Source organism: Coturnix japonica, chromosome 23 (genome assembly GCF_054131305.1).
Source record: "Coturnix japonica strain WE chromosome 23, WE-NBRP24, whole genome shotgun sequence".
Lineage (NCBI taxonomy): Eukaryota > Metazoa > Chordata > Aves > Galliformes > Phasianidae > Coturnix > Coturnix japonica.
In genome coordinates this window covers 3,029,061-3,048,128 of record NC_140685.1, presented here as the reverse complement: position 1 = coordinate 3,048,128, position 19,068 = coordinate 3,029,061, and the positions used below count along the sequence as shown (strand labels likewise).

At 47.9% G+C, this 19,068-nt stretch overlaps 1 protein-coding gene across 2 annotated transcripts in view; it reads left to right on the top strand.

Moving 5' to 3' along the window:
* Window positions 1-12,060, top strand: part of COX10 (cytochrome c oxidase assembly factor heme A:farnesyltransferase COX10) — an 89,116-nt gene extending 77,056 nt beyond the window's left edge. For both annotated transcript variants that reach the window (XM_085522464.1, XM_015879736.2), the window contains one exon: window positions 10,071-12,060. In XM_085522464.1, coding sequence (XP_085378590.1) covers window positions 10,071-10,513 — 443 coding nt within the window. In that variant the 3' untranslated portion in view covers window positions 10,514-12,060. The remainder of the gene's footprint in view (window positions 1-10,070) is intronic.
* The last annotated feature ends 7,008 nt before the right edge of the window (window positions 12,061-19,068 follow it).

The following is a 19,068-nucleotide window of genomic DNA, read 5'->3' as shown; positions in this document are numbered from 1 at the left end:
AACATAAAGTACGTTTTCATGTTTTAGAACTCGGTCACTGCATAGAGCCTCAGTCCAGAAGATTGGCCTGGTGCTGTGGGGCTGATGCTGTAGGATGCTTCAGCTGCACCATTGGGAGCTGCCCTTAGGGAAGGGCTCCAGGTCTGCATGGGGTGCTGCTGGAGAGGCTGTCAGAGTTCAGATTGCCATATCCCTTTTGAAACGGCAGCTAAACTGCAGCCAGAGCACACCACATTAAAGGAAACGGGCACTGGTTTTCATTATCTTTAATGATTTTCTATCATCAAGTTATAACTTGCTCTTCCAGACCTATTTCTTGGTGAGCTATGCTGTCCCTTTACTGCAGGCTGCAGAGAGTCCGTTTCTTTCTATCTTCTCTCTCTTCCTATCTAATTTGCAATTAATTTTAGGCATGTGGGCACACTTCCCTCTGCCAGCTCTGGCAGGGATGCAGTCAGTGGAAGATGACCTGAACCAATGCAGACTTTGCCAGACCATGATGACCTGTGCTGGTGCATAACTGCTGTTGTCCTGGCTGTTCTGGGCAGATGAAATGTTCCACAGCAATCTCCCAATGGGTGCCAGCAGGACAGAGCAGCTGATAATGACAGAAGAACTGTTGAGTTGATGAAGACCTTTGTAATGAAGCAGGTCTGGGGACAGTCCTGAAAATGGTGACCTGCATGTCATATTTTAGTGCATTCCAATATTTGTATATATACATATGTATATAGAATTAAGGAGGAAAAAAGCTGCACGGTAACCAATTTCCAGTGCTGTAGCATTATGCTGCTAAAAAAGAGTTTAGTACTTGGAAGAATCCATCCCACCTGGAGCACAAATGTGCATCTTCACGTGCACATGTGTGATGTGCAGGCCAACACACCATTGTTGAGCTCATTAATAAAGGGTAATTAGCTTGGAGCCTTAACCTCGTTTTAGTTGGAGGTGTGAAAATGCATTTGCACCTCGTTTAAAAAGGTGGGGAAAAAAAAAGAGAGAAAAGATTTATTCCACTCAATAACAAAGAGGAATGTGAAAGAAGGGAGTTAGAAAACTGAGATGGAAGGCTCTCACCATCTAACTGGGAGAAGGAGGGCTCTCCCCATGGAAATGGGCCCTTCCCAGCTGACATTTTATGGTGGATTTTCTCTCCTTGTAATCTCACAGCAGCCAAACTGTTGTACGTGCTGCTGGTTGTAGCATTTATGTTGCATTTTTATGAGCCTCCCTTACTGCGCCCTTCAGGCTGTGCATGTGCTGCCAGCGGGTTCGTAGTGCCATGGGGTGCCCTCATTCAGCTGGTAAAGCTGAAGGCGATTCCCAACTTCTAATTCAAGACATAACAAGGAAATATCTCTGATTGAGCAGCACTCTCTTGTCATTTGTCTTCATTTCCTTTATAACCCTCTTATCCCGAAGAGTAATTCATTGACAGATAAGCAAAAAAATATATATGCAGATTTGCAGATAAAAATCTGTGACCTTCTATTTCCAATGGTACAAATACATGCTTATATCACTTTTGCTACAGATTTGCACCTCTTAGGGTAGTTCCCAGTGATGCTTGTTTCCATTTGTGCCCCTGATAAGTCTTTAATTGTATGCTCTTAAGTCTGATTGAGCATCCTGCCCCCACCTCTGGGTTTCATGCCAATGCAATTTAGGGGAAACCTCCCATTTCAAAAGAGAAAGATAAGGTTATCTCTGGGAATTCTTTGTTGTGGGTTTGGAGTGGGTTTTCTTTTCTTTTTTTTTGGGGGGGTTCTTTTCTTTTTGATGGCAGCTGTTTGAAACCGATGAGAGATCAGGAATGTTCACATTTCCTCGCCGAGTGCAGGTGAGATGGTCAGAGGTGCTTGATAAGCGTAATTTATCACACAGATATCACTGCCACATCTCTGCTGTGTTTATGCAGAACCTGACTGCCCGCCTGCGAGTTGCAGCAACACGTTTGTTTCCTTGAAAGCAGGCTTCATTGCTCCTCTGTGGCACGATTTATTTACTAAGATATTTGTTTTTCTGTTAAATAGAGACTCTCAAATAATTTCTCCCTGTTTTACAAAGGAATGCTGTGCAGGGAAATAATGCCATTCTCTTTAAGACTGGAGTGGTGGTGTAAAGACAGGAGAAAGAGGCATAGCTCAGCAGTGCTGCTGTGTGCAAGGTCTGTGCTCTCCAGCACTGTGCTCTGTGTGCCGTGCTATTGCTATTGCTATTGCTGTGCTATTGAGTCTGGGTGTGTTTGGTAGTGCAGATGTCTTTAGGAAGTAGCAGAGCTGTTTATTTTGGCATGCAAGCGGGCACATGTCTGCATGCTGCAAGCTACCCTCGCACTGCTGTTCTTCCTCCCCAGCCTGATGCTGCTGCTCGCTTCTTAGCGGTGTTTGTTGTTCATCTTAACTTGGTATTTTTCAGTTGAAAATGAACAAATCTGCAGGGAGCGTTTCCAAGTGCCAACAGCCCGTATCTTGCCGTGTACATTTTGTGCTTCTGCTCACCATCCCGTGCCCTGATGGCTGATCCCAGCCCACAGCATTGTGCCTTGGGGCAGAGCTCAGTGCCATCGCGGTCATGTAAGCCACCCAGATAGATGGAAGTGACAAGCAGGGGTCTTCCACATAATGTGCTTATCAGTTAAGGGGATTTATTCTGAGTAGGTGGCGGTGGCGTAGCAGATAGCAGCCTTGACAGTGCAGCAGACATTACAGACCCGCGGTGGCCTGGAGCCATAGGTATTACTGCACCAAAGAGTGTTTATCTCAAGAGACCATTTAGTTTATCTCAGATGCTCCACTTCTGGTCTCGTATTCCTGAAAGACATCTTGTACTGATTTTCATTCATTTGGAGAAATTTAAATAATTCCCGGGGCTATGGAATTTATAGGCTGCGTATCAATTGTAATCATGTGGAGGCTGATTTCTAAATTGCCTTTACTTTGTAATTCAAATTATGTTGTATGGTAGACATTAATTATGTCAGCCAACATCTATTTACAAATGGGGATTTAAAACGGGCAGTTCTTATCAGCCGGTGACATTTGGCAGATGGATAGTTTCAGGCACAGAAAGAAAAGGAAAACAGGAGAAGGGGGGAGGCCTTGGCCCAACCTGTCAGTGCCCGGGGTCCCCCATACCTTCTCTGATGTAGCACTTGTCTGCCAGGAAGAAAGGAAAGCAACAGCTTAATTGCATGCACAGTGAGCTCGGAGAGCTCGCTGTCCCATCCCTTCTCTCTGAGCTGTGAGTGTTTGCAGCCCCCAACTCCAGCTCTCAGCCCCCTCCTGCAGCTCGTTGGGGTTTTGCTTCTCAGATGAAAGACGACAGGATTTGCGGTCCGCTCCGGAGGAAGCGGAGATATTCATGTCATCGACATCTGAGATTTGGAAGCTGGGGCCCAGGAGTGTGCTTTGTGTGGGTAAAAACTGTAAAAAGTGGGGTGGAGGGACAATGCCGGTTAGCAGCTGGTCTGAATTTAGTACAAAAGCTAGGGAGCCTTATTTTTTTTTCCCTCCCCCCCAACACTTTCCATCTTCAAAAGAAACAAAAGAAGTGGCAGCTCCAGCAGTAGGACACCTGTGGGAGCAGCGCCAGGAGTTCAGAGGCAGTGCATTGGTACTGCATCCCAGTGCTGCATCCCAGACCTGTGTGCTGTGATTGGGGCAGCTGGAGTGACTGGGGCTGCATGGACACAGGGGACACATGGTACCCACAGGTGTACCCACACTGGGGCCCTGGGTGACACACAGGAGGAGCCCCTGTGCATCCATGAAGTTTCCCATCCTCTGCTGCACGTGGTCCTTTGGTGAATACTTCTTCAATGTATCTGCAGAAATGAGTGCTCTGGTAATTTCATCTCACCCAACAGGCCCACATGTTTTATGATGTGTGTCGCTGGGGTAGCAGAGATGAGTTTTGCAAGGCAGTGTTGCTTTTCACAACCGTGGCTGTATAATGGAAGGCGTTTCCTTGTAATGCTGTCATTAGTCATAACCTGTTGTTATGTGTTGTGTTGCATGAAAGGCGTGTGTGCCTGTGTGTGTCCACATGCAATACCTGTGTCTGTGTGCAGTACCTGCATGCAGTACCTGAGGTCATCTGGTTTCCTCCCAGTAAAGCCAGGAGCATTTCAGGAGATAGGAACCCCATGCCCTCTTTGTGGTGGGCACTGAGATGCTCCTTTTGTTCCTCTCACAGTGTGCACACCCGCCATCCCTCCCCTTTAAGTGCTCCAGCAGAGAAGTCCATTGCAGCTCTGCAACCACCCCATTCCACGCATCCTTTGTGCCATCCTTCCAAAGAAGCAGCTATACAAACCCATGACCATGAGCCTTTCAGCTCTGCAGTGTGTTCCCCATGCACAACCTTGGCGGTATACAATGCTGGGCAGGAGCATAGTGCCCACAACCACACTTGAGTGCCATTATCAGCAGCACAGGGACCTTGGGCGAGGCTTTCCTTGCAATACTTTGATCCTTTTTTCTTCTCAAGGCTGCCGAGCCACTCACGTGTCACCCCACACAAGCAGCAGCATATGCTTTGTTTTCCTAGGGAAGCAGAAGTGCCAGTTGTTGTCTTGCTCAGCTGCTAATACAGGATATAGCGCAGTGGTAAAACATGGGGGAATTTGTATTGGTTTTGTTAAGGTTGGTGAACAGATAATTCCCGAATGCCGTTGTGTTTGAGAATGCTTCATAATCACAAATTAAGATGTAGATTTTGTATTGCTAATCTCACTGCTCCTCTCCAAGACAACAGTAAGAATGAAATAGCAGGTAACGTGTTTCCTCTGGGAGATTTTATCAGGGCAGCGTCTTGAACGCATGTAATCTGAGGCCAATTGCTTTACCTTAATGGTTATTTCCCGTCACTGAAACAAGTTGAAGGAAAGAACCTAATTACCACACGTTCCAACCCTGCTGCACGAGCAGAGATTGCAACCCCTGACTTGTGAGGCTGGGCAGCATTGCTGCATGCTCCAAACCACGCTGAGCTTTGGCACCCAGTGCCTCAAAGAGCCCTTTGGGTGTTTAACATGGCGCGGTATCTGCCATGTGCGGCGAGGTCGTGTTGAGACTTCAAAGCTTTCCTTTACACCCGTAATTGCTGCATAGTTAGAGATCTCCAGGGAGGGCTGCTGTGCTAGACCTGTTGTGAACATGCACAAAAGACAGAAAAATAAGAGCTTTGGGGATGTGTCAAGTAATGCTTTTTGCTCTTGTAACATCCTGTAAAAGTCACGCAGGGCTGCAGAGAAATGTTTTGCACTGGTTACATTAAATTTCCTGTAGAAAAGGTGAAAAACACAGTTGGAGACGGCTTGCTTACCATGAGCAGGTGGATACAGCTGGGCCACTTCAAGCCTCGGAGCTCTAATCTGCCTTGTCTGGATTAAAGAGCAGCAATTTGTTCGACGTCCTTTAACAGAGGAGCGCCAGTTGGGTGCTCTCCATGGCGTGTGGCCGTTTCCTGCCTATGGTCCATTTAGAGGCGAAGCTCCCGGAGCCTCCCCTGCTGACAGGAGCCAAACCCGAGCAGTTTCCCGGAGACAAAAGGCCGGTGCTTCCCTCTAATAAGGCAGCTACCGAGGTCTGGAAATGATTTTAAAATTCCTTCACATTATTCAAGGCAGAAGAATTACTCAAATGGTGCTTTAAGCAAAACAGCGTTCTTAGGTTGCCAAGGCAGTAAACACCAGCTTTGGGAAATGCAGTAAGATTTCAACATCTGTTTCGGAGCTGATATTTTAACCATTCTGTGTTTATTTTAATGCCGGGTTGGCCACTTCCCAGTCCTGAGGAAAAGACAGAAGGGCGAGTCCATTCCTGAATGGATGCTCAGCATCAGCTCTCCCATTCTTTAATTTTGCTTTGTTTTGCTTTATTTTGTTTCACTGGTGAAATATCTGGATGCTTGTCCTGTCTGGAGCTTGCAGAGCTTTGCAGATCATCACAGAAAGCACCGTGCGTGCTCCAAGGAGCAGCAAGGAAGATCAGAAGGCAATCAGCTGTTGGTCCCTGGTGCTTTCAGGAACATGATGTCAGCACGGCAGCAGCCTTGCAGATAACCTTGGCTGTGTTTGTCCCACTTGTGCAGGCAGGCACACAGCCACATGCACAAAGGGCTGCGCCAGCCTGAAGCCTCTCACCCTATCTGGCTGTGATCCTCTTTTGCCCTGCAACAACTCACCTTCAAGAAGCTGTGGACAATTTCAATGGGATTGTGCCTTATTTAGGACAGCAAATGAAGCGAATTCAGCTGTGGGTTAAATTGTTGCTGCTGCTCCATGCGTTGGCTGCATGGCATTGGCAGTATGAAGGAGCCGTGTTTCACTTGGGAGAGTGGCATCCTCAGCATGGGATGCTCACACGGTAACCAGGTGTTACATCTGCCCTGGAGTAGATGAGGAAATAGGTTTCCAGTCCTCAGGTTGTGTTATGTGAATGAAATAGTTTATGCAGGGGGTTTCTCCAGCAAGATTCCTCTTGGCTCTATTAGGGCAGAAGAGTTTGCTGTGTCTTGAGCAGCCACTGTGTAGACTTGACTGGTCAATGTATCCTTTACAGGACATGTATAGATGGGGACATCCAGCACATGAGGTCATCACAAGCTGCTTCCAAAGGAATATAGCATAGGATTCAAATCAAACTATAGAGAATACTGAAAGACCTTGACACCATGAAGAGCATAACTTCAGAGAGGGATGCTTCTTGCTTGTGTATTTCTGCAAGTCAGACTGCCAGCTGCTTTGGTCCGAAAGCATCACCCGTTGCTTTTGGAAGTCTCATCTCACTGTTATTTCCAAGGCTTACTCAGATTTGTTGAACCTTAAAATGTCTTGCCAAGCAGTTTCTGAACGTCTGTGGAATTTAGTGTCCGTGTTTGTCTTAGGAAAAAAAAAGGCAATTTATAGAGCTTCAGTATTTTACTAGATAAAAATATATTTACAGAAAGAAAGAACCGTTTTCCACCTTCTTCAACTCCAGCTGACATTTTGGCTTTATCTTAGATATTAAAATAAAAACCTCAGCTTGTTCTTGTTTATTAAAAAAGAAAAAGAGAAAAAAAGATCTATTATTACTATTTAAATACCCTTAAAAGAATTTAAGGGGAAAAAAAATAGCTTAACCTTAACATTCATGATGAATGGTGAAGTCTGTTCTTTGACACTGCATATGGTATAGGGACATGCCTGGTTCTCTGCAGGGCTGACTTCCGAGATGATTTAAGCTGGTACGAAGCAATTAAGCAATAGGAACTCAATGTGAAAACACTTTAATGCCTGTTCTGCACCCAGCAGTGAAAGAATACTGGAGAGCTGGGTCCTGTTTCCCTAAAGAGACTTGATTTGTTTTCAGAGATCAAACAGGACACCTCTGCCAAGTGACCAGGATTTATCGGTGCCTGCTTGCAGCAATCCCAGGCTTACTCTTGGAGAAGCAAGAGTTTGGATGCTGTACTCTGTGGGCTCAACTTGCAGCTATTCAATATGTGGCCAAAAGTCATCCAACATCCAGGCACTTGTATTCTTAGAGTGTATAAACACTTAGAGAAGAGCTGAAAGATGTTCCTTGTGTTCCATGCTGAGTGGTGTGAGGGAGCACAGGTGCTTCGTGTGCCATGAAGGAGCCCATGGATGCAAACCCTTGGTAGAAATGCAGAGCTGAGGTTTTCCCAGCTCCTTGTGTATCGCTTGGGAACGACCTCGTCTGTTCTTCATTTTAATTATAAACCGTGTGAAGAAAAAGATTTGCATTGATTAAACTGACTTTCAAGCTGTTGGGAACTGCACAGAATAAACAGAGCAGACTGCAGTGCTTGGAACCAGGTGATTCTCCAGAGTCCGTCTCTCTATGGTATTGCTTAAAAACACCACTGACCTAATTATGACATAGTTAACATGCATCTAGTAATTAGCCGGTATTATAGTGTCTGCTCTGGGCTTGACAGGACTCCTTCCTGGGGCTCTTTTGATGCTGGATCATCCCTCACCATGTGCTTTGCTTTGCAAGTTATCAGCCTTATATGACACTAGAAAATCTCCGACAACCTGGCGATCCCATCCGGGCAGGGAGATGGCGGGATGTGCAAAGCATGTGGGAAATAACAAAGAACCAGACCAGTTACAGTCCTCATAATGGCCCATTAAATTGTTTTACTGTTCAGCTTCTCTGTAAAATATCAATTATCTCAATGGCTGTAATGTAATCAAAGCAATTACATTCCAAAGGCTCGCATGTGAAAACCAGAGCTTTGTAAATGGGAACCCAGCCTCAAGTAGTTGAGTCGCTCTGTTTGCGTTTAAAAGTTTCTCCAGATGACTATTTCTTTTTTTTCTTTAATGGCATTACAATTTGAGAACTGTTAAAGGTTTTTGTGTGTGTTTGAGGTTCAGGGTGTGTTTGGAGCTTGGCTGCAGACAACGTCTGAACAACGGAACAAGTGAAGCCACTCATGCCAGGCGGAAAACAGGCAGGGCCACGGCCGTGGGAAGCAGGGGCAGCCCTGCTGTGAGTCCTGGCCCCAGCTCCAGCCACTTGCATTTCCTCTGCTGGTGGATAATTGTGACTTGCCGTTCCCAGCATTATGAAAACCTCAGTAAAGTTGTATTTCCATTGATCTGAATAGAGCCTACTCCATTATGTTTGAATGGAACTGAGTTCAGTCCTGTTTTGTCGGGGACTGAATTACTCTTGTTGCCACTCACCATAATTTTCTGCAATGAAAAATATAGGCGATTTTTGGGTGTGCAGTTTTGAACCATTGTTGTTCTGAAAGCTGCCTGCCCACTCCATTGGTGTCAATGCTTCATGTGGCCAGGTCTCAGAGGTATGTGTTCACACAAAGATCTTCTGTTCCACTGTTGTTTCTTCTTGGCAACTGGAAGCCTACAGAAGGTCTGATGGTCCATTCTTTTATTTATTGATAAGATAGGACCCCCAAAAATGGCTTTCTTGCAAACTTAGATTACTATTATTGCATAGCAACAGCACTGCATGGTATGCTTTAAGACAAGAAGCATACGTGTCCAACCCCAAAGAGGCCAGAACAGTAGGGTATCAGATATGAAGCACAGAGCAGATCAGAGGAGGTGGTGCTCAGTCTTGTTACAGCTCAAGCGGATGCTGGGGAAGAAGTGAGTATTTTGGGAAGAGGTGAAGGACGTTAACCTGTGTGGAGATAAATGTTGCTATTCTTGACAAATTATTGAGGAAATGGAGGATTCTTGGCTCTAACTGGGAGGTAATTTCCCTTGGGTGAACTCATAGAGGCAGGAAGATGCAACGGAAGTGTTAATGCTGGAATGGAGTGTTTGGGAACTGGGAAACAAATAGAAAATCCAGGAATGCTCCTAAATGTGCATCAGTTGTGGGGGATTTTTGCATCTGCAGACAAAAATAGTGAGCAGAGTTTGGTCTGAGGGCCTCCCTGAAGCTCACTGAACTCAGCATGAACTGCTTCTGCCTCCATAAGCCCTGAGCGTATTGAGCTCTGTGTCTTGAGGAGAGCTGGGACAGTGTGGAAAGTGTCACGCTTTCATTGCTCCTTTTTAAACACTAAAGCTGAATGATCAAATTGCTTAGAAGACGCTGAAGTTGGTTTGAAGGAAAGTTCTCCATCTGCTGTCACATCATTATCCACTTGTGCCCGTTCTGCTGGCCCAGAGGTCCATAAGCAACCAGTCACCCCTTGTGCAAGGGACAAACAGGCAGTCAGGTTGCTGGTGGTTCCCCAGTTCCCTGCAGGACGTTAGTCTTCTGCTTTCCTTGAACAGGGCCCCGTTTCTGGTCACTGTTACATCTGAAAAGCAGTGGTCTGCCCGTTGGCTTTCTGTGCATGCACAACTTGGGAGCATGGCATTGGAAGCAAGGGGCTGCTAACAAAGTCTCTTGCCCAGTTTTGCTTCATTGACCTTTACAGGTAGAGACAATTAGCAGCCCCTTTTGGGGGGCTTTTTAGCACTGCTTTTTTGGCAGATAAGCCCCACACTGCTGAGTTCTTGGTGCACAGCTTGCGGTGTCCCAGCTGGGCCCTCTAACGCCTCTTTCCTTCTCTCTTCCCCACTGCAGGTGCTTTGCTGCTGGGAGGAATCCTCTATTCCTGGCAGTTCCCTCATTTCAACGCGCTGAGCTGGGGGCTGCGGGAGGATTATTCGCGGGGAGGATACTGCATGATGTCAGTGACCCACCCGGAGCTGTGCAGGCGGGTTGCTCTGCGTCACTGCGTGGCCTTAATCGGACTCTGCACAATGGCTCCCATCCTGGACATCACCACGTGGACTTTCCCCATCATTTCACTCCCCCTTAACCTGTACATCTCCTACCTCGGCTTTCGGTTCTACAAGGATGCAGACCGCAGCAGCTCTAGGAAGCTTTTCTTCTGCAGCCTCTGGCATTTGCCCTTGCTGCTGCTGGTCATGTTCTCCTGCAAGAAGTCTCTTCTGGAGAAGGAAGAGAAAGGTGATGCGCTCAGTGGAAGTCATGGGAGGGCTATGGAAATTAGATTGCCTTAAATGTCAATTACTCATCGTCCTCGTGACATGTCAGGTAGTATATTTTAGTAATTACAAGGGGGAAACCTGTGGGATCTGTTAGAAGAAGAATCATTTGTGCCTGGTGACCACTTCACGTGATGATTTTCTACTTTCTTCTTAAAGGGAATAGGTGTGAGAGCTTCAGGCTTTCATTTGCCACAGGCCCATTCACTCATCACAGATTCAAATGCAGCCTGTGTATAGAAGCACATCACTTTCAGACGGCCTTCCAAGATCCTTGTGGGTCCTGGGTCCTCCTGTCACAAGCGCACATACACTTGGCAAAGTCAGGAAGTGATGAATGATTTGCCACCCCAGCCCCAAGCACCCTTTCCTAGATGAGGCTTTAAGGATCTCAGTGGGTTAGGTGAGCTGGTTTTGTCTCGTTCCCTGCTGTCCCTGCTCTGTTCTTACATAGAAGCCTTCATCTTCTGAGGCTTTTCCCTATCAGTTGCTTTTCCCAAGGTTCTCATTCACCCCAGTAGGTTTGTAGCTTTCATATCGTTTTCACAAGGTTTTCACAGTGCTAAAGGAGTTAGGAAAGCTGTCTTCCAGCACGCTACGCATCAGCATTTACGCAGCCTCCAGATCACTGTTCTGTAGGACACACTGGAACACTCCTATAGCCATTTCACTGTACATCCATCACAGCGCACTTCCATCACTAAGGTTTGAGCCCTGTGTGGCAGAGCTTCAGCTGACACAAAATAAACCTACCATCGCTTTGGAAAGGTATTGGAAAAGGCACCTGGTATTGGAAAAGGGCCTGGCCCCAGAGTCTGGTCTTTATAAGGCTTTTCTCTGCTGATGTGCCTTGTGCCGCCCATTCAGACTGTGTCTCAAGGTGAGCGCTGGGTATCAGCAGTTAGAACTGTGTTTGGTATCACACCGCAGTGGTTCACAAAGGTTTGTCATCAGGAAGGAAACTCTACAGAATAGAAACATTAGGATTTGTAGCTAATATCATCATGTTCACATTGCTGATGCAGCCAGTGTCTCTCCAAAGAAACTCTTAGGGATGGTCTTATTAGGAAAACACATCATCTTTGGTAGCTGACAGATGAAATGCATTTCTAACCAACATCCTGCCAAGAATTCTTTCCCATGTGGGCAGCGCGGTTGTGCATCACCCCAAGGGTACAGTAATACCTGAAACGGGAGACAGCTTCCCTAATCAGATCCCAAATAAAACCCTCCAAGAAGCATCACAGCTCTGCCACCACGAGTGCATCATGCTGCTGTAAATGCTCCGTGGTGGATTGGATGCCACGCACCCAACCTCTGCTCTGTTACACTGGTTTATATACAGAGTGGCACCATTAACCCCTGTACTGCTGGCAGAGGTGCTGGCACAGCAGCGCCTCCTGTTCTACTACAGGCATTGGGGCTGAGTTCCCTGTCTCTGTGCAGCTCTGAGTTACTGGGTGGAACACTTTGTGGGTATATCTCAATACTGTACAACTGTGCAGCTACTTCATTTTAATGCATCAGGTCTTCTCTGCAATAAAGTGCATACTGTACAGGAAGAGAGCGGTGCTTGGAAGTTGTTTGTTTTAAACAGCTTGTGTAGAATTGAAGCCCTGGTGCTGTTCATCACAGAGGTATATTGCAATAGTTCTGTGGCATTTCTCCCTGCAACAATATTCTTCTTGATCCTTAAGGGGCAGCTTGCAGAATGGTGGCTGGTTGTGCAAAAAGCACACTGAAAGCAGGTTGCGTGTGAGTGGAAAGTGTGCAAAGCCAAAGGATTTGGTGAACCTTTAGCTGGGAGAGGAACCTGAAAATAGCAGACAGCTCACAAAGGCCGCGGGTTTGGCTGCCAGAGGCAGAAAGTGGGGCTGAAGCTGTGGTTTTCTCCTAGGTCATGGTCATCCCAGCCTCAGGATGGCCTGGGAGGTTGGGGTGCTGTCCTGCCAGGCTCGGATGTGATTAAAGGGCCTGAGGACGTGCCTGTGGTTCAGTTTTGAAGTGTGGCCATCTTCTTTTCTTGGGCCAGAACGTGTAACATTCACAGGTTTGGGGCCAGACGGGAGCTCTGTAATCATCACTGAGTGACTGCAAAATGCAGGTCAGAGAATTGCACCATCACCATCGCCTGGACAGCTTGGCCTGCAGGGAGGGCCTGTTGCTAGAATGAGTGAATCTGCAATCTGAAGGTAAAAATACCCTTTTTTTTTGTAGGGAGGACTTGAAGAAAATGCTTCCTTTCAGCTCAGTGTATTACACTGCTGCATACACTTTAGAAACAAAAACTTTGCCCAGCTGAAAACGTCAAGACTCAGAACTGCAGCGCTGCTGGTAGCTTTAATTATGGCTCATCTGGCTGATGCTGTTACAGCATTTTGCAAAGGAAATCCCTCACTGGCAGCACTGCGCTTCCAGAAGCCTGTGCTGGGGCTCACAGAGGGATCTGGGCCAGTGGCTTTAGGTGAAGCTTGGTTCTGTTTGTGCTTTAAACATTCTGTATGACTCCGAGCGTGGCTTTGTGGATGATGTGGTAGCCCTAAGGTTCGAACAATCTTCATTCTTTCCAGATCTCTGCTTAAGAAATGCAATCCATCTGTAAAATGGGGATGGTGATATTTTGCCTGGCTGGACGAGCTCACGTTTCTATCAGTCCCTTTGCCATTATCTCCTACAGCCCCTAAGGATGCGCTGGCGATTGAGCCGCATTACAGTGGCTGGCTCCTACAGCTTCTGCTCCTTGTGCTGATCTTCAGCAAATCATTTAATCTTGAACAACGCCTGCCTGGCAGGACGGGGAAGGCTCAGTTGTGTGATTGCCACTGCCCGAGCAGCCAGACTGTTGCATGGATCCACGCTGTGCCTGTTGCAACCCCATGTGATGGGCATCCCATAGAGCAGCCTCACTGGTGACTTCATTCTTGCAGGAATGAGGAAACCTGATGGGTTTTGAAACCATTTCCCCTTGTCCTGTCGCAACAGACCCTACTAAAGAGTCTATCCAAAGAACTCAGCCATCCTACTCCAGCATCCCAAAGCCACAGACTGCCCTCTGATACCCATATGTTGGACACAGCTGGCAGGAGCAGCCCATCAGCTTTGCCTCACACGCTTTTTCTGCTCCCAGAATGAACTGTTTGCACTGAAGATTTTCCAGCCCCAGTCAGTGCCTCGGGCTGGATTGAAGCTCACAGTGTTTCGAAAGGCACAGTTGGACTGATTCACAGAGCAGGGTTGGCAGAGCCAGCAGCTTTCCCACAACGTGGTGATGTTTTTCCTCCTGTTTCTAACCAGCTCTGGCACCTCCGGGCCTTGGAATGAGAACTGAGGCTCTGGCAGTGGGTTCACTGGGTTTGGGTTGGTGTGTTGAACTGCTCTGTGCAGAGCCTTGTGTTCACAGCCTCTAAAAGGTCACTGATGGCACACACTGCTGCAAGGAGCTGGGGCCTTCCTGCAGTGCTGCCCAATGGTGAGGTCCATTCTGGCCAACATTCATGTTTTCAGTGCTTTCGATTATAACTACAGCGTGCCTTGAATATGAGTTATGTGCTACAAAATCCACTGCTCGTACCAGTATAAACTGCAGCTGGAGCCGGGCTGACTTCTCCTTAAACAGAAACATAGACTTCAGGGAATGGCCCTGAATGACTGAAAACAGCATCGCAGAATAATTAAGGTTGGAAAAGACCACTCCAGTTATCAAGTCCAACTGCCAACCCACCACTGCCCACATCCTTCAGTGCCACATCTCCATGGCTCTGGAACACCTCCAGGGATGGTGACTCCCCCCAGCCCTTTGAGCAGCTGTGCCAATGTGTCACTGGTCTTTCAGAGAAGAAACTTGTCCTAACATCCAACCTGAAAGGTCCCTGTCTAAACTGGAGCCTGCCAAGCTGATGCAGGCTGTGGCAGCAGGATGCTGGGGCCACACAGTCACCTTGGGGCAGAGGGAGGAATGGTGGTTAGGTTCTTTGCTACTCAACCTGTGCCGAAGCAGGGAGAAGCCACCAGCCCTGGGATGCTTTGTTTATGATGGGGATGGCAGGAAGGCCATGCAGGTGGATGGACGGACAGGTGAACAGGCAGTTTGCTGCTTGCCAGGCTGCAGGGCTGAACCTGGCCTGGCCGTGATGGCACTGAACTCCCTCTGTTGACTTCTCCTGAAGTTGCACCCCATAATCCAATTGCGTCCCTGTCTCTGGTAATAAATAGCACCTTTGGTAAATGTTTTTAGTCCTTCCTAAACCGCAGCCCCGACCGATTATTGCTGCTTTTGTAGCCTGAACAGAGCTGGGTTTATTTATAATTGCACCCTGCTGCTGTGCTCATAATGATTTTCCCTGCTGCATCCCATGCGGTCCTGTGCTACAAAACCGCGTTTTCATAGTAGCTGTTGTTGGTTTTAATCACTTGGTTTGGGGATGATATATTAATAGCAGTATCTGCGTGAGGCTTTCAAGTGTTTTCTTTTCCAAAACATTTACAACAAAAGCTGAGCTTTAGCCCCAATAAAACGTGTGTTTCCTTTGGCTCCGTTCTGCCGTGATGAATCCAATGAAGTGACGCTCAGCAGAGTTCATCCCAACGCCTCCCGTCCTGAACAGCCCCCAAATTGGACCCAAATGTGTCATTCTAAGGTACCTGAGGCTCCAGCAGCGTATTGCTTGGCACGGTTGGAGCCTGGAGTTACCTATGGATCAGCTCCATGAGGCCGTGCTGACCCAAGGTCTCACTGTGCAGATGTTAGTTCACACCTTGCCATTGTAAAAGCCAGCAGTTTGTTACAGTGCCATTCACAGAGGGCAGCGGTGATGGAGCTGAGCTGGCTTGATGCTCTCAGGAAGGGCAACCAATGCATCAGAAACAAGTGCAGAATAACTCATCCCCTTCCTGACCGCTGGCAGCACTCCCTCTAGGCAGGACTCCTTCCTGCAGGCTGCAGAGCAACAAAAATCCACCCCAAAATGCACTTTTGCATGAATGAAACGAAACACTGAAGAAGCCGAGGCCGCTGCTTGATGGCATTCAGGACCCCACAGCCCACCCCGGGGCCGCGGCGGTGTGTCAGCCCCATGTGGGTCATTGATGGGCTCGACAGGAGATGTGAAAGCATCTGCTGGGTCCCTGCCTGAGCCTTTCAGTACAGTTACTCCCCTTGCTAATAATTGTCTGTGTTCTGTCATCTAGAAAGGGACTTTGTGTGCCTCCCAGGTATTCTAATGCTAATTTGTTTAGTTAAAAAGGAGAAGAGGCTAAACAGATGTGAACCATTTGGTTAGGTTGTAGTTCATTTGTTAGGAAGTGCAAAGGATTCTTGGCAGGATATTAAATATTACCTTGGCTGCTCACAAACACTTCATATTTCAAGAGAGGAAGGGAGGTAGGGACTGCACTCCATAAATCAGCCTTTTCAAAGAGACAGAAAAAGGCAAACATTTGATAAATCTGTGTCATTATCCTTCGAGATCAAAGGGGGTTTTACATATGTATTTATGCAACTGGCAACCTAGGAGACAATAATAACAAACATAGATCTCTGACAGCCTTACAAAAATAAAAATTAGCCGGTTCTAATCTGTAATTATCTGTGCGAGGCAGGAGGCTGCGAGCAGCGGAGCTTCGAGTCGCTGATGCTGAGACGGTGAGCGAATGTGAAGTCATGAATAAACACGGAGGAAGCGCTGCAGGAGCCGCGGGTGGGAGCCGGGCATGTCCCCATTCACGGACCTGGGCTCTGTTTGGGCTCATAGGAGGCTGTGCTGATCGGAACCGGGATGCCAAAGGAAGCGCTGTGTCCTGTTGTGCCGATTGCCTGCGTGATTTTCTAGCTGAGGATCTGCGGTGATAGGAAAGTTGCCAGCCCTGCTTGTGTGTGAGTTACAGATGCACCCTCACCCCAGAGAGTCTAAGATTAAGCCAACTCATCTGATATAGCCTCGTAACTACAGGAGACAACTGCTCAGATAGGAAAGGGGTGAAACCTGGAAGGAGGTTTGTGCCCTGCAGGACAAAGAGGAGCACTGGCATGTTTCTATAATCCAGGGCAGAGCTTAGCAGAGGGACTGAAACAGAAGCAGCGAGAGCCGTCGCATCGCTCAGACAGAGAGGAGAAATCCAGTTGCAGGAAAAGAACTCCAAGGACAAAGAAATGCAGACACAGAAATTAGAGATGGAGAAGTAGCATTATGTCATCTCGCCTTTCCTTCTGGCCGGTCGCTGGGCTGATTTCCTATTCTCTTGTGCTGTTTGAAAATGACTTCAGCAACTTGGTCTCTGCTTGTTCCCATGGGGAACTTCCACAGCCTATAGATTTCCCTGGTAGGAAACTCTTCTTGACAGTCAGGCTCTATTTTCCTTTGCTCGATTCCATCACATCACTCCTACTTACGCCTCCTTGGAGCACCCTAAACGCTCTTCCCCACTGAAGTCGGTGGAGTTATGCGAGCAGTAAATTCGGCCCGTGGCACTTGGAGAAATAGATATTAAAGCCCCAGGGACAAATTAGGGGGTGAGGGGAGGGAGGGCAGCGGGGGAAAGGAAATGGTTTCAGGTTGAGAGAAACAAGATCTCCTCTTACATCTGTACAGAGGCGCTGCCCACTGCCCGGCTCCGTATTGGGGTGCACGGCCCCAAACAGGTCTTAAGAAGAGCTGTGTGTGCCCTGCCGTAAACCTACAAGCCTCCATACTTCAGAACTATAAACCACTTTGCGTTTCAGAACTGTTGGACTGTTAACTTCCACCAAAAGAACAGATGGATTTTCTACCTGGGTCCACAAAAGGCCCATAGGATGGGGTATAGGGAATGCTGTGCAGGGTAATCCTCCAAGGAGGTGCTGGAAGCACAAGAACGAGCACTGCAGCCCCACACTTCTATTTGTGCCCTTCCTCCCCATTGCTGCTCCATAGAGCTGCCCCCCCTCTGCCCGGACCCCTCAGTGATAACTCTCTCCTTTGCTATAAGGAGAAAACTCCCAAAGCCCGACTGCAGAAGATACAATTACAGTAAAACCTGTCTTGGGGCTATTTTGCTTAAAAAGCCAATCCAACTTTTACAAGCTACAGCTGACATATATTAAGAGCTTAAACCAAACTTTCTATGACATTTTGTTGATGTTATCCCGGCTGGTGCTGGTAAGACATAAGGAACAATGAGAATTACTCCATCTGAAGGGTTTTCCTCTTTGCAGGCAGCAGCAGGAGCTCAGGGTGGGGAGGTGGGCACAGCCACGGTGTCACCTGCTGAGCAGCCACTGCTTTGGGGGCTTTATGTGGCCACCTCCTGCATCATTCTGCTCCCATTACTGGTCTGGGTCAGCCAGCAGAGCTTCACCAATGCACAGAGTGAAACTAGAAAGTGATTCCTTCTGTGTTACATCCCTGCTTGCTTCACATCCCCCTTCTGCACCATAGACAGCCCAGCAACGCCATCTATTTTAACTCGCAGCAGAGAAGTGCTTTACAGTGCTTTGCTGTTTGACTCCGGAGCTGCAACACAGAGCAGATGTGCTCCCAGTGTGTGCTTTGCCAGGCAGGATGGTGCACTGGCACCAGCACTGATGGGTCCGGAGTGTTCTTAGCTCTGCACTGCGATCTCACCTCTGACACACAGGAAAATCAAAGTCCTTTTGTGGGGAGAAGATTCGCCTTTTGTTCTGCAACATGTAGGTGTCGAAATCAAGGAAAGGCAGAGGTTCCATTACAGCAGCTGTGCTCTGGGGTCGGGTCCATCTCATCTGGTGTTCTCTGCACTTTCAGATACAAACATGGTAGCAGAGCAATACATGTGCACTGAAGCTGCCAGGCTGGGTGTTTGCTGGAGGGATGTTGGGTAAGGAACATCCATAGAATGTGAAAGATTCCTTTGGGCTCCTTGGCCTGACCTGGTCCTGCAGGAGAAGCTTATGGAGCTGCCAGCATCTCCTCTGCCAGCACTCAAACTCTGCTTACATAGGCTGCTATGCTACATTTGGTTGCTTATTCCTTGTATACAGATAATAGCAAAGCTATCCAACACCACAGGTGCTGGTATAAGGGCAGGGATATCACAAAGTACAGTGGTATAAAGTGTGGTCCATCCAACAGCCAACAGATAGAATGATAGACTCACAACATGGTTGGGTTGGGAGGGACCTTACAGCCCCATAGCCCAGATATGGGGCACCCACATCTTTGTACAGCAATGCATGGTACAAACCCACCTGCCCAGGACCTGCAGGAGCTGAGGGCAACGTGGGCTGACAGGTATAATCCCGAACTGCATTATCTTTTCTTATGGCTCTATTCTGTGTGTGTCTGTACAGCACAGAGACCTCTGAACCGTGGTCTTTACTCTCAGCAATTAAGCTCACTATTCTGTGCCATTAAACCTGCTTTGGGGATAAGGGTGGGTCTGCTTCGCATTCCTCAGTGAGAGCCCTGGGGGACGGAGCAGCCACGAGGGGAGGGGGGGGGACCCTCCCACATGTGAGCTGTCATCGTGCCGAGAGACACCGACTCCGGGGCTCATCCTGACCGGGGCTGGACGCTCTGCGGGCCGGGCTCTATGGCTGCATATGGGCCCGGTCCGTC